We start from the raw sequence: 16,170 nt of genomic DNA, 5'->3' as shown, positions 1-16,170 counted from the left end.
GGAATGTGTGTCCAGGGGAAGAAAGGACATTAGCATCCAGCTTGAAACCGTCTCTAAAATCTGCACATTTCATTAGCGTCGTGTTAAAGAAAAAGCTGTACGGTACGGACGGGCTACAAGGATAATTTTTGTGTGTAAACCCGACCTCTCTGACCTTTCCCACACTTCACACACCTCTGTGCCGGTAGGGTTTTCCCCTCTGTGTGCTGTGCGCTCCACGGCTCTGAGCAACGGCAGCCAGCTGGCACCCTCGCGCTTACGGGAAGCGCTGTCCCGCTCCTTCTCTTGGCAGCTGCAGCGGGCCGCCCCAGCGTCCCGTCCCGTCCCGTCCCGTCCCGTCCCGTCCCGTCCCCCTCCAGCGTCCAATCCTCACCCCCCCCTCCCCGTCCCACCCCTCCCATCCCGCCCCCGCCCCCACACGAGGCCCTGGCTCTCGTCCAGGTTCAGGTCAGACTGACTCAAAACGCAACTGAGTCACCACAATAAATGGACACAAGCGGTACAGGTCGTACATACTTTACAACCACATATGCAGGCACTTCCAAAAGTCTGGTGGGCCAAAATAACATTTTATCATAGTTCTTTTTGTGCCCCCCCCCCCTCCCCCAATCCACTCAGGACTAGCACTACCCAGCAACTAGAAGAGAAAAAAAAACATAATTTACAGGAAGCGTGACCCAAAAAATGACTGTTGATGTGTCAGTGCTTTCAGGCAAGCTCCGCAGGTGAGTAGTGACCCAGGTGTGGCTTATGCAATCTGGAATTTCCGGTCCATCCTGCACCCTCAGGGAGTGGGGCGGGCGCCCGGCTCTGCTCGGGAGCGCTCGGAAGAGAGCGCATCCCCGCACAGGAAATTGAAAAGCCCAGGAATATTACAAGAACGACAAACACTCTGTGTCGTACGAAAGGCATGGATATGGCATGCAAATGTTCTCCAAACAACTTTCATTTCTTTACTGGAAAAAGAAAAAGCGGTGCAAATGAAGTCTGGAAAGGTAGCTTTAGCAGACTTAAAGCATGCTCCACATCAAACAAAAACGTCTTTAAAAACACCGATGTTTAAATGAATAAAATGCCCACTAATCTTGCAGTAAATGATTCCATGCTGTCTGCCGAGAAATGAGACTCCTATCTTCTGTCAACACCAAAGGCAAACAGCCACAGCATACAAAGGCCTGCAGTTCTACAGCCCTACGGTCTGGAACCTGTTTAATTATGACAGCTGACAAACCTACACAAGTTTAAATTTAATTTAAAATATAATGCTAGTTAATCCACATACTGTCTCACTTGAATTTTCTCTCTATGACATTAGCATCACACTGTGTACCTATTTAATGCAATCAGATATTTGTAAATTTTTTTAGGAATCATTGTTACTGTTTTTTTATAGAACCTAAAACTCCCAGGGACACAGGAATGCTCCTACTGAGAGGACTATCCTGGCGAAATAAAAGAAAAAGAATGAATTCCATAAATTTCTGAAGCAGGTGTCCAACAAGCTAACATTGGAATCATCATCCAACAATGATAACAGTCATATCATGACGCAAAAGACACAATCCAAGATTTGCCTTATTAAAATTTTCCACCAATAAACGTAACTTTTTATGTGAGCTGTGTTTTAAACATCAGAATAAACTGAAGTGAAGAAGAAGAAGAAACAATTGAAGAATATTACTGCACTGTGTTAAAAAAATATGAAACTAATATATATAAAAAGATGTCATGGCTCTAGAGAAATACACTATAACCCCTCTGAACATGCACATGAAGAGACTGTAAAACTGTAAAATCAAACACCCAAACTGAAAAATGCGGTCAAGGTATGATATGAAATTGAAGGAGGCTGAAACAGCTCTGATCTTTGACTTTTGAATGAAAGCATCAGTGCTGACATTAAGTATCCATGAAGCCAAGAAGCATTGCTCACTTGGAAGAGTATTACTGTCATATTCAGTATTGAAATTAACAAATGTCAGGAGAAAGTGGTAAACTTTAAATCATACTTGTACTGTACTGTACTTTGCATGCATACTCATTTAGTGTTAACTAGGTAAGTGCTAGTGAGGATATTTCAAAATAATTCGAAAGATTATTTACTGGCAATTTATATTTTTGTTACAACATACTATTAAGTATTACAGTGACAGTGATAATACACACACTAATTTAATATACCACAGACTTTCCATGAACTGCTATTCAAATTCTGATTTATCTCACATTATTGCTTTGCAAAAAAGTTATTTACAACCCTGCAATGGCAGACTCCAATTCAATGTTTTGAGCTTAAGCTGAAAGGTATGGAAAAAAAAATTGCTACCAAAAATGTATGAATCACCCTCCACCTCAGACCAGATCCATTTGACACATGCAATAAAAAGCAGGAGGTTCTTTCGGTGGTAAATGCCTTTTAAAAGGCAAATGGTTACTGATCATCGCGATGACGTGCGTCTGAAGCCGTGGCTCTGAGCCAATGAACTCATTGCACTCGAAAGTCAACTCATGAGCCAGCACAAATCTGCAGCACATTACCCACAAGGGTGACCCACTGCGGGCCTTCTGCACCAAAACACTCTCAGCACATGGCATGCCACAGAGGGAAAGAGCTCAATTAGCCAATTAGGTGGAGGGTGGGGTGGGGGTGATCAGATGGCTGCGGAATAAGGCATCTCCGGCTGCGTGACCCTGAACCGAAACTGGTACTACTGTTTCTAACTGTACGGTAAAAATACAGAAATAGTTGTGAGCGGCTAAAATGACGAGCCGATAATGCGATCGGGCCCCACATGTGTTTTCAGTTGTGTCCACCAGCGTCTGCCAGAGCACATCCCCGCAGCTCCGCGGCGATTATGAACTGTTACCTAATGCTCCAGAAAATAATCCCAGTGTGTTTTTCCCCCCGCTTGCCTTGCTGGAAGCCACCTGACCACTGCCAGGAAGAGGAATGCGAAGCATTCCCAGGAGCAGCTGCTGACGTCAGGGCCAAGCGGAGGCCCCCCCCACCGCCCCCCGCCTCCCCCTCCCCCTCCGCACGGCCGGCCTGGAAATTCCAGAACAGCGCAGACTGAGTCCCACCAGCTGGAGCCGGCCCTCTCTCCCACACTCCACGCTCCGAAACACAGCCAGAGTGCAGACCCTGCAGGCTTATTCACGCAACAGCCGCGGCCACGGTCACCTCGCGCCGCTCGCAGACAACAAATATAAACTGCACGTCTTTTTTGGTTTTTAATATAGTGGTGCTTACAAAAATGTCAAGTGCAATCTAGGACACAGACCCAACAAAGTGTGAAGTAAAATTTCAAACCGGAACTGAAAAATGGAACGGGGGAACAGGAAATCGCACCTTTCGTTTCTCACCAGTGACATGAGGCTTGCAAGACATGTAGGACAGTCGGAAGAGGACAAGCTGTCAAACCCAGTGTCAAAGTACGTGGGGGACTGGGCTCCCAGGCTGTTCGGTCGGCAAGGCCTGAAACTGGCCTGAAACTGGGTCTGAAAAATTCCCACAATTCCCAGGAGCCACTGCAGCAGAGCAGATTGGCTTTGCACCACTGAGAATAGCGGTGGATAGGTCAGCAAGGGTTTCCTTGCCTCACCGCTCTCAGGCACTCTGTAATTCACCAGGTGCCTCCCGGTTGCCTTGACGATGTCAATGGAATGGTGCCTATCCTTCAGTGAGCACCCACTTCACTGTGGTGCACTGTGTGACTTCAATCCCCACCCCCCTAACACCTGCTGCCTGTAGTATTTGATGCTTATTTTACCTGTAGTATTCTGATGTGCTTTGGATTCTGTGTTCTAGTGACTAATGTATCGTAGTGCACTCGGCTTCCGTTGCCTAGTCAGGTTGCACAGGTTAACTTATTCTCACACTCAGTGGTCTAAGAGTATTGTTAGCCTGGTCTGACACTGCTGCTCATTTAACTTGAATGGATACACTTATGTTCTGTTGTGTTGGAAGTCACTCTGGATAAGAGTGTCTGCTAAATGCATGTAATGTAATGCAATGCAATGCAATGTAATGTGACTTCTAGGGCAGAAATACAGCATTACACACATCTTGTCTCAGAAATTGTGCACAAGTATGGAGGTTGGCGCGGTGAAACTAGCCTAATGTCCACTTGACGATTCCAAAACAGTGCTGTAGAAAAACACCAAAAAGTAACCGGAGTACCAGTAATGACGTCTTGTTACTGGCCAACTTCTCCCATGGGCTTCTAAAAGTGATTTTTGAGTAAACCAGTTCCGCTCAGAAACAATAACATAAATGCTGTATGAATCACACACACCAACAAGAATGATACACACCAACTGCTATGTTCAAACAGAAACTGCACAGCAAAAAACCAACATTTTAAGAGAACTTACATCTTCCCTGAATAAAATTAACCCCAACTATACCTGGGATGTACCAAACATGTATCAGAGACCTGTAAAGCCTTGTATTTCAAATTGCTTACTACATACAACTTGACACTTTTTCTAGGTTTCCCTTTGAAATACACACACATAATGTGTATGCAGACATAAGGAAGTAAAGGAGAGACTCTCATACAAAAGGTAAAGTTGCCAAGCATACTGAAAACAAATTGATTCTTGTATAGTGGAGCAGTGTAGCAGATCTGATACACACTGACCCAGAGGGAGTTAAATAAATCACTAAATGTTTAAAAAAAAAAACAATTTGACATGGAAAAACAGCTGCAACATGACTTCCCTTAAACACTGTTGGTCAAAGCCAAATCACGTCCATCAAGTGATGGTAACTTGCCATATGGATGCAATTCATAACACTGACTCACCATAAATACACAACTGCCTTGAAGATTTTGCTGTAGTACATTAACTGTGTGAGAATAACAGCCTCAAGGAGCGCAGAGGAAAACATCTCAGTTCAACATATTTATTATTCTACTATTTTACCTCATCGTTCAAAGGGCTTATTGGAGCTTGAACGTTTTCCTCCAACGCTTTATCATAATGAGAGTGCTGATGATAAACTGCGCTGGAATGTAAAAACAGCAGTGGGGGAGTCTGATAAATATGTTTTGCCTGAAACTAGGAGAATACACTTCTTTAACCCTCGTGTACGGTGTACATGGGATTTGTTTTTAAAGCTTCACTTCACTTCATCGGGTGTATGGTATGTATCGCGTAACTGCTCTCCAGGCAAAAGTCAAAAATGCCTCATTAAAGGGCAATAGGAAATTTGACAAGGGTCATATGAAAAAAATCTTTCAGAAAAGCGGTGTGACCCTTTCGAACATATTTGCCGACATGTTGTGTATGGATTATGGTGCTTTCCTGATGTGAGACAAATGTCTTAATAAACCCACAAAAGGCACTTCTGACTCCTAAATTGATGTTACTTTCAAGATCACTGAACAATGGGCAAATGATGGCACAGTCAGTGGCGAATAATGTTTGCATCTGAGGATTTACTTTATTAAAATGTCATTTTGCAGTAAGAACTTTCGTATCCATTCTCAGTTGTGTACAAGAGACAAAAAATGCCCTTCAACAGAATGAACTACCCAAAGGTAATTTACTGAACCGCAATCAGTTATCAGTAATCAGAACCTAAATCCTGAAAAGTTCCCATAAGTCTGTCAACCAAATAACCCCTTCTAGCATACACTAGGCTCAGCACAGCTCTGAGGAAAAAAAAACAAATCTCAATAAATCAAACTGTAAAGCAAATTTGGATCACTAAGGCAATTTCTCTCTGGCCCTAAAACATGACTACACCCGAGCCGAGCACCTCCATCAGCGACAGAAAGCAGAGTCTGATTCGAATTTGATTTTGGATGTAGCATTTGTAGATATGTAGAATCTGCTTACACAAGCTCACTTTAGAACGCCAAGAGCTACAGCACAGGCCCATATCTACACCAGCAACTGGGGCAAAGGTGCAACGTCAAAGTAATCATTAATGTGTGCAGATTCAATCTGCGCATGCAACCAGGCAACGCGTAGACCGCGTTTGGCACTCGGCTGTGCAAGTACGAAATAACCACGATCGTTTGATACACATGCAACTTGGCCCTTGAGGCTGCAATAGTCTGTGGGCGTGCGTGAAGCTGACTACCACCCACATCTCTCCAGTTTAACGCAAGCAAACCTTGGCAATGCAAATTTTTCTCTGCACTGTATGAATGTAAGTGGGGAAAAGCTAAACACATCTGCATTGATGCACAGGTAGTCTAACACGCCTTCTAGGCAATTACTAGAAATTGCTAAATTGATGACATGACGAATAAGTGAAGGAAAGTCTTTCTGCAGCTTTTGAACAGTCTATTGGGTGAAAACACAATCATGTGTTTGATACCTGCTCTCCTAACACAAACTTCTCTTGCATTACAAAAACAAAACTCCTTTGTAACTTTTCGATAACGAAACTTTGCACATCTGTAAACAATATCTTATTCTATCATAATTTAAAATGCAATAAAATTTGATTTTTTAAAAACTTTGAAATGCAATTAATCACGTTAACCACTTGACTACTGCCTACATATTGCCAGAAGCAGCAGTTAATGGTTGAGGCATATCCAGCATAAACTGGAACTCACAATTCACAATTGAATCATGACTGAGAAATGACAGATATATTGCTTTCCTCAATATTACATTTCATGTAGAAAACAAGAGCAATTTTCAAGCTGTTTTGTGTATGAAACAAAACTGCTGTTGGCGCTGGTGTAAGTCACAGCCAGCAAATCCTGGTTATTGTGCAATTCATGCACATCACTGCTCTGCCAAGAAACACAAAATGTAAACCAGTCGTAGAACTTGCAATAAGACACAGTTCTATAGAAACAGAAACCTCACTCTGTCAATCAGGGTGACTCAAATGCGAGATAGAACACGTCTACACACCCGATCCACAAAAGACAGGGGACAACTGACAAAGGACTGGACGGCTGTCTGGTATTTACCTACAGTACAGTATTGGTTTGCCCCCTTGGTATCTCAGTGAAAATGTAACTGCTCTATCTTCAGGTGGAGCTGATAACAGAGGGGGTGGGGGGGGGCACATTTTTGTCATACCGCTCCAGGATCAGCAAGAGCTGTTTTCTGCTCATGCTTGAGGGGGCAGTGAGAGGCTCACCATGGGGGGTGCACGTGGATGATGTCTCCAGGACTGGGCGCTAGGTGGGTTGCTGTGTCTCTGCTGAACAGCACCAGGAGCTGCTCGGTGACGGAGGTGGAGGGAACGGGGACGGGGGCGGGGGAAGGGGCGGCGCCCAGCTGGCTGCCCTCCGCAGGGGGAGGCTCTGACCTCTCACACAGGGCGGCCTGCATGCTGCACTCCCCCCACACCGACAGCAGCTTCAGCACCAGCACGCCCGCTTTACCTGCTGGGGAGAGAGAAACAGCAGCCAGTCACTATAGCAGGGAGAGAGAAACAGCAGCCAGTCACTATAGCAGGGAGAGAGAAACAGCAGCCAGTCACTATAGCAGGGAGAGAGAAACAGCAGCCACTCACTTTAGCAGGGAGAGAGAAACAGCAGCCAGTCACTATAGCAGGGAGAGAGAAACAACATCCACTCACTTTAGCAGGGAGAGAGAAACAGCAGCCAGTCACTATAGCAGGGAGAGAGAAACAACATCCACTCACTTTAGCAGGGAGAGAGAAACAACATCCACTCACTTTAGCAGGGAGAGAAACCTCATCCACTCACTTTAGCAGGGAGAGAAACCTCATCCACTCACTTTAGCAGGGAGAGAAACCTCATCCACTCACTTTAGCAGGGAGAGAAACCTCATCCACTCACTTTAGCAGGGAGAGAAACCTCATCCACTCACTTTAGCAGGGAGAGAAACCTCATCCACTCACTTTAGCAGGGAGAGAAACCTCATCCACTCACTTTAGCAGGGAGAGAGAAACAACATCCACTCACTTTAGCAGGGAGAGAAACCTCATCCACTCACTTTAGCAGGGAGAGAGAAACAACATCCACTAATATTAGCAGGGAGAGAAACCGCATCCACTCACTATAGCAGGGAGAGAAACCGCATCCACTCACTATAGCAGGGAGAAAAACCTCATCCACTCACTTAAGCAGGGAGAGAAACCGCATCCACTCACTATAGCAGGGAGAGAGAAACAACATCCACTCACTTAAGCAGGGAGAGAAACTTCATCCACTCACTTTAGCAGGGAGAGAAACCTCATCCACTCACTTTAGCAGGGAGAAAAACCTCATCCACTCACTTTAGCAGGGAGAGAAACCTCATCCACTCACTTTAGCAGGGAGAGAGAAACAACATCCACTAATATTAGCAGGGAGAAAAACCTCATCCACTCACTTAAGCAGGGAGAGAAACTTCATCCACTCACTTTAGCAGGGAGAGAGAAACAACATCCACTCACTTTAGCAGGGAGAGAAACCGCATCCACTCACTATAGCAGGGAGAAAACCTCATCCACTCACTTTAGCAGGGAGAAAAACCTCATCCACTCACTTTAGCAGGGAGAGAAACCTCATCCACTCACTTTAGCAGGGAGAGAGAAACAACATCCACTCACTTTAGCAGGGAGAGAAACCGCATCCACTCACTATAGCAGGGAGAAAAACCTCATCCACTCACTTAAGCAGGGAGAGAAACTTCATCCACTCACTTTAGCAGGGAGAGAGAAACAACATCCACTCACTTTAGCAGGGAGAGAAACCGCATCCACTCACTATAGCAGGGAGAAAAACCTCATCCACTCACTTAAGCAGGGAGAGAAACTTCATCCACTCACTTTAGCAGGGAGAGAAACCGCATCCACTCACTATAGCAGGGAGAAAAACCTCATCCACTCACTTAAGCAGGGAGAGAAACTTCATCCACTCACTTTAGCAGGGAGAGAGAAACAACATCCACTCACTTTAGCAGGGAGAGAAACCGCATCCACTCACTATAGCAGGGAGAAAAACCTCATCCACTCACTTAAGCAGGGAGAGAAACTTCATCCACTCACTTTAGCAGGGAGAGAGAAACAACATCCACTCAGTTTAGCAGGGAGAGAAACCTCATCCACTCACTTTAGCAGGGAGAGAAACCTCATCCACTCACTTTAGCAGGGAGAGAAACCTCATCCACTCACTTTAGCAGGGAGAAAAACCTCATCCACTCACTTTAGCAGGGAGAGAAACCTCATCCACTCACTTTAGCAGGGAGAGAAACCTCATCCGCTCACTTTAGCAGGGAGAGACTATGTAAAGAGTAAACTTGAGAAAAATGCTGGGAAGAGATAAACAGCATTCACTATAAAAAAAAAAACCTTAGGAAACCCTGACTTTTAACAGTTAGTCCAGCGTGGGATAAATTCTGCCATGAAAAAATAAAACTACAGTTTCATATGGATCAAAAAGTATGTTCATACTCAGCAGTGGGCATAAAGGTTTGAAGACAGAAAAAAGAGCAGTCAGAGGCCAGAGAACTCCAAATCTTTGATACCACCCTCAGCCTCTAATGGCAAATTAGATCTGTGATACATGGTCATACAGACAGAGAGATACAGAGCCAAACACAATAGTCATAATTAACATGTTACCAGTTCTCAGGAGTCCATGCTAAATGCAAAAGTCTTGGTTATAATGACTATAATGATTTTTATAGAAGAAGAAGTTCAACACAGTGAGCTGACTGTAACTAATCAGTAAAGATTGCCAAATACAGCAACGTGCCACAGGCTAGCCATCAAGGCTCCCTTACTGAGTGATTACCCATGCAATCCTGCCTACATCTAAGTGAAAATGCTGATCTGCTGAAGAGGCAGAAGTTAATCCAGTGCACAAAGTGTACACTGAGTATCTGAGTATATCTGTACCCTACTGAACCACAATACAGACCAAACAGACATAACACAAGCTGAACTATGACCCCCAATACACAAAACAATTGGAACTATGGAAAAAAAAATGCATAGTGTCATAGTGCATGAGGAGGAGTTAGCCGCCTTTGGACAGTGGGTGCATCCTCTTGATGCTTTCCGAGTGACTCACAGGCACTCAACCGAGCGACAGAGAGCTGAAAGTAGAGTGACAAGAATGATGTACCCACCCCTATCCCTGGCAGGACTGAGCCAATCCGTCCCGCCAATGTGAGCCCCGGGTCAGTGTCACGACCGTTTCGAAACCCGGGCCATAGGGGGTCAGCCTGGACCAAGAGCTTTTGCCGTCTGAGCCACTCGGAAGCCCCAACAAACTGAACCGTGACCCAAGAAACAATACAAACTGAACCATGACCCAAAAACCATGAAACAAGCAGAACCATGATTGAAAGAACATGACACAAACTGAACCATGATCCAAAAACACACAATACAAACTGAACCATGATCCAAAAACACACAATACAAACTGAACCATGATCCAAAAACACACAATACAAGCTGAACCATGATCCAAAAACACACAATACAAACTGAACCATGACCCAAAAACACACAATACAAGCTGAACCATGATCCAAAAACACACAATACAAACTGAATCATGACCCACAAGACACAATATAATCAGAACCATGGCCCTTAAGACACAATACAATCAGAGCCATGACCCAACAAAAACAACACACAATGAACTTGGTGTGAAAGTTACAAAGAAAACTCCCACTGCGGATTTTAAAAATGCCAAAACAATGCAAAAAGAGATCCTTCACTTCCACAGTAACCTGGTGCAGCGCATGGGGGGGGATCAGTAACTTAATTAGCATTGGCGCTATACTGCAGAATATGAAACACAAAGACTTCCAAATCTTTTCTCCTCCAGTGAAACATCTGTTTCTCTGACATCCAAGCAGAATCCCTGCTGACAGAACAGATGCAAGAATCGCTAGGGACATTTAACCTCTGCACTACCACCAGAATCTTCTCAGAATCAGACACTGAGTTCAGAAAGTATATACTGCAATTTGCAGTGCAGGCTGTCATCTTTATGTCCTGCCGGCCTCAAGCATATAACATTGTCTTACTTAACATTGTCTACATTACATCACATTACATTACATGCATTAAGCAGATGCTCTTATCCAGAGCAACTTCCAGTGCAAGAAGTGTAATAATAAGAAGTATATAATTTATATGAGCAACACTGCCAGACCTGGTTAAAAACACTACCAGACGAGCGAGTGCACGTACAACACCATTCAAGCATCAACACAATTTAACTTATATATTAACCTTCATAAGTTATGTATAAGTTATAATATATAATATGTGAGTTAATGTATAATGTTTTTTCTGTATTATGAATTTTCCTTCTACCCCTTAGATGAAAACCAACGATTTTGAAAGTTAGTATGCCTGTAACCATTTTCAATAAGTAACAGGAGAAATACTGGAAGAAAATAAACTCTTGGCTCCATAAAGCAGGTTTAAAAGGCCCTTTTCTGCAGAATGAGCTGTCAAAAACTGTCAATAACTCCCTAAGGGATTGTACTTTGCTGTAATTGATTCTATATAGTTAGAGATAACTCAAATGTTATGAAAAAGAAATGTTTTATTGCTTGATTTGCAATGATTAAATCAAATTATCCAACACTGAAAAACACAGCAAAACCTAAAAACTCAATAAATTGTGTCACATCAATCAGCACATTTGAACCCGGAAGGCCAAATGCTGTGAAAAGCAACAAGTTCGTATAAGTTTACCTTCGCTAGTGTTGGCACTGTTTTCCTAACCACAGTCGGGACAAATCTACGATGCCTGAAAGCAACACAATGAGATCACATTGTTTTCTTTCAAATTCCAGTAATTACGGGGTTCATTCAAGTTGAAATCGGTCCGTTGCAACGTTTGCAAGCATTTTTCCAAGCCACTTAATCATCAGGAATATTACAAACAGGTATATTTCACCTGGGTGTGAACACCCACATTATACATTACATTATATAATCATTTTAATTTTCCCTTGATGCTAAAAACAAATCAGAAGATTCCAGATGCCAGAAAAAATTGGCAGGTTAACGTATGTCAAATAGCACCACTACAATTTTCTCCTACAAATGATTTGTTTAAAGATCAAAGTAACCACAGAAGTACAGTAATGGCCTTCAGCAGAAATTGCAATTTATAGAAAATAAGCTTTGAGATAGCTTGGTAGCATTGAGACACCCTAATATCCTTCCAACCCCAAATTCATATTGGACAAATGAATCAGTTTATGTACTAAGGCTATCACAGCATGTATTTAAACCAACAAAAACTTGTATTTTTACAATGTATGACTTAATAAAATAAAAAAATAAAATCGACTATGTTCACCATATGCAATATGGCTGGGGACTGTTATGCTGACAGTTTATTACAATACCAACCCAGCTGCAACGTCGCAGGGTTATGGAAGTCACAGAGTTGCACCGCTGATTCACAGGAACATCTTATAGTTGTAAAGAACATTGTATAGTTGCCATATACAATGTGGCCACTGGATTATTGATCCAGTGAATGTGAATAATTATATCAGCACTCAACGGAGCTGAACTATCTATTCATGAAATAATGTATGCACAATTTTTGTTGAGTCACTTGTAACGACCGTGTAATATATATAATGAGAAACAGTTGAATGCATTGTGTAGAAATTAAACCTGTCGGTCAACAAACATGTTGTCACTTTAGTAACTGCTCATCCACGTTTCGGCTCATTGCTACAGCCACTTTCAAATGTCAGGTCAGTCCATCTCTTCTGGAGTCTTGCAGATCCCACATTATGGTCACAAGCAAAATTAGGAGTTTTACCTAGCTAAGGCTCGAAGAAATCAGAGAAAACAGACAACGCTGAAAATATAAGTTCATTCTTATTTACTATGGTACTGTTACTGAAACACAGAAGTATTAGACTTATCTCAGTGACCTATTGTGAAAAAGTTGTCAGTACATCAGAATATGATAATGTTATGCTCAAGGGCTAGAAAATTTACCATTTTCACAAAACAACGAACAATGAATGCAGACAAAGAGAAGGAGATTAAAGACAGGTTGCGCAAGGATGTTTTTTTTACATCCACTTTCCGCAGTGCTAAAAGCTACGCTAATTGTTCGGGTCAGGTGAGAGGCGTCTGTGAATGGTAACCATGTGTACCGGCCAACTGATCATACCTGTACCACTTAGCTTAAAGCAAGACAGCTGTTCGGTTAAAAGATGGAAAGAAAAAAAAAAAAAACCCACGCACGCTGACAACTTCCTGTCGCCTACATAAGTGATCACTTTCCTCTCATGGTTAACACAGTCAGCTCACATTCAGTTTCATACACAAACAGAGTGCATTTCCTGACTGCACAACATCCCCCACAAACAACCAAAGAGCTCTTGAGAAGAGAAAAAAAAAATCACACACAAACATGCCATTGATTCTCAGCTTGGAAAAAAAAAAGCCAGTGTGATTTGCAAAGGTGTGAGACAGGAGATAAAGGTTGCAGTCTGTCAAAAAAGCAAAAAGACAAAAATCTGGCTTCTTTTGACAAGATGACAAGCACTGGAAAAACTTGTCATAGAAAATGCGTTGACTGTATTCATATGACGACCTAAACTTAAACACCAATTTTTTAATTTATTTATTTCTGTAGTTACTGGAAATATTTGAAAATACAATCTGCATAATGGGTGTGTTAGGTGAATGCCATGCTTAACAGATCCTGTGAGACATAATGACCACATCTTTAATGTCAGAAATTACAGTATGTGCTGTGGAATGTGACAGACTTTTGGTGGTAATGTGTTTTCACCAGGAGACTGAGTTATCTTAATAAAGGATTCATAATAAGACGGCAAGCCTTTCATAAGTAATTGCAAATGACCTGCGTATTCGGACCTTTTCGTAAACATAGTGCTTTGAAATTCACAGCTCTAGTAGTTCAGGGCTGAAGGCTGCAAAACCAAAACAATTCAATCAAATTGGAAAATTGAATATGCTAATGAGTATAAGATGTCTGCAGGGGAATGTTATCATTAGATGTGTTCAACATGGTGGTCATTTTTTGACATTACCATCAGTTGAATAAATCTGGCAGAAGACAAACTTCACACCAGTGTTTGTTAGAATCTGCTCACAGGTTAACACATTTGTTTCATGCAATATCCGAAATGGCTGGCACATCATGCAAGGTGTTACAGTGCTTCTTAGTCTGGGGTCTGTGATGGCGCTATATTAATGCCTTACCTCATTAAAGACTCCAGGAAGCCAAAGGAGCCAAAGGAGGACCAAAAAATATTAACCATATTGGTGTAAATAAAACTTATCTGTGTGTTGTGAAAAGACCTTTTGCCCTGTCCAGTTATATATTTCATCAGCAACAAAACTGATTGTGTACTTGAATTTCTACATGCTTCTCATGGCAAATCATATATTTGCATTTTGAAAATATCCATTTTGGGAGCCATTTTCTACACACACACAGGTTCTCCCCCTCCATAGTTATTAATACCCCTCATCAAGGATAAGAACAAAAACATGACATAACAGAAAAAAAACAAGTAACTGATAATTATTAAATTTCTAAGTTATATTTTAACAATTAATCTAGCCCAAAGCAAAGTCATTCTGTTTCCAAATGATGGAATTTTATTCAATCACGACATCAAAAGCCACCAAGGCATTTTGTCAAAGTTGCACGGGATCGCATTCATCCCCAAGACGAAACGAAAAGAGCACTGAAATCCTGAACTGAGCTGAAGAGCCCGCAGAAATCATTCATCACGTGTAAGAACGCACTATCAGTGTGCGCAACAGTAAGCCACTGATCACCACCGCAGCTTCTGATTGGAGAGGCTTCTTCTCAAGAAGATAAGCATCTGTGCGGGTTTGACCGGGTGGGTTTTGGCAACGGGAGGACATTAATGTGTAACGCAAGTTGGATCTGTCACTTGTCAATAAGTGATCAAACCTGACGTACACATCCAACCAAAGAAAACCACACACAGTAATACTTTTCATCATGCTGCCTGAGAAACATCCAGATCTTTAGCAGAATAAAAACATCAACAGCACCAAGGCAAGAGACTGCATGCATTCTTCAAGCTGATTTCAATCTTTTCTTTTCTTTTTTTTTTTTTGCAGTTTTAGCAGCATGTCCTCTCTTGCGCTGCAAATATTATGAGCATACTGAAATTTTGGCAGCACTATTAAAATCAATTTATAGTTGTACAATGCTTGCGTCTGAGCCAAGAACATACAATGGGGCCCCGATAAGGGAGTAGTGCAGGCCAGCAGGAGTGCTGAGAGCTGCTAAGTGTACATCAACAGTGTTATAAACTCAGCCCAGTCTTTGCAAAATGTCTCATTATTACATTACGCCGCATTATTGGAATTTAGCAGACGCTCTTACCCAGAGCGATTTACAGAGGTTACAATTTTTTTACGTTACCCATTTATAGAGCTGGATATTTACTGAGAAAATTTTGGGTTAAGTACCTTGCCCAAGAGTACAGCAGCAACGGCCCAGTGAGGAATCGAATCGGCAACCTTTCGGCTACAAGTCCTGCTCTTTATCATTATGCTACACTGCCCGATCACATTTTACTTGATGGGTAGTTAACGTGGCCTACACAAGTGCTAGATATATTTATAGAGCTCCAAACCAGCTTTTAGGCCCTGATAAACTGTCACCGGGAAAAGGTGGATAAGATTATTTGCAAATGCTTATCAGTGAAATTTTGTGTGTGCTTGTAGATCTGAAAGGACATCCTGTAAGCAACAACACATTCAGGTGTTCAAATACATGTAACCTTTTGAGGCATGGAGCAATAATGACGATTACATTATTATTACTATTTGTAATGATAACACCATTATGATTATTATCCAGTGAATAGACGTTTTCTCCTATTGCCACAGATCACTCTTTCTGAGAACAGGAAAAACACCAGTGTCATTACAATCAAAAATGAAAGCCCTTTCCGTTACACAGCGAAAGTCTTTTTTTATTATTATTTTTTATTTCAAGTGATCAGTTCCATTCGGGGCAGAACTGACTCACTGCTATGTCAGGCTACTTCCTCCATCACCAGTTCCATGAACACACCCACTTCTGCCTAATGTAGCGTAGCCACGCCCCAGCTATATGAGTGACAAGTAGCCAGCTGTACCTGGACTGACCCGCTTTCAATGAAACCACACCCCCACCTGGCCGTACACCTGGAAACGGCTTTTTGAGCACAGCCACG

General features: G+C 42.4%; 1 protein-coding gene across 1 annotated transcript in view; it reads right to left on the bottom strand.

The window, feature by feature from the left end:
• The window catches only part of spidr (scaffold protein involved in DNA repair), a 73,009-nt gene that overhangs the window by 33,817 nt on the left and 23,022 nt on the right, over positions 1–16,170 (bottom strand). Inside the window, exon 6 of the mRNA XM_036519551.1 lies at positions 7,118–7,367. Coding sequence (XP_036375444.1) covers positions 7,118–7,367 — 250 coding nt within the window. The remainder of the gene's footprint in view (positions 1–7,117; positions 7,368–16,170) is intronic.

The sequence above is a fragment of the Megalops cyprinoides genome, chromosome 24 (genome assembly GCF_013368585.1).
Source record: "Megalops cyprinoides isolate fMegCyp1 chromosome 24, fMegCyp1.pri, whole genome shotgun sequence".
Classification (NCBI taxonomy): domain Eukaryota; kingdom Metazoa; phylum Chordata; class Actinopteri; order Elopiformes; family Megalopidae; genus Megalops; species Megalops cyprinoides.
This window is presented reverse-complemented; position numbering and strand designations above follow the sequence as displayed.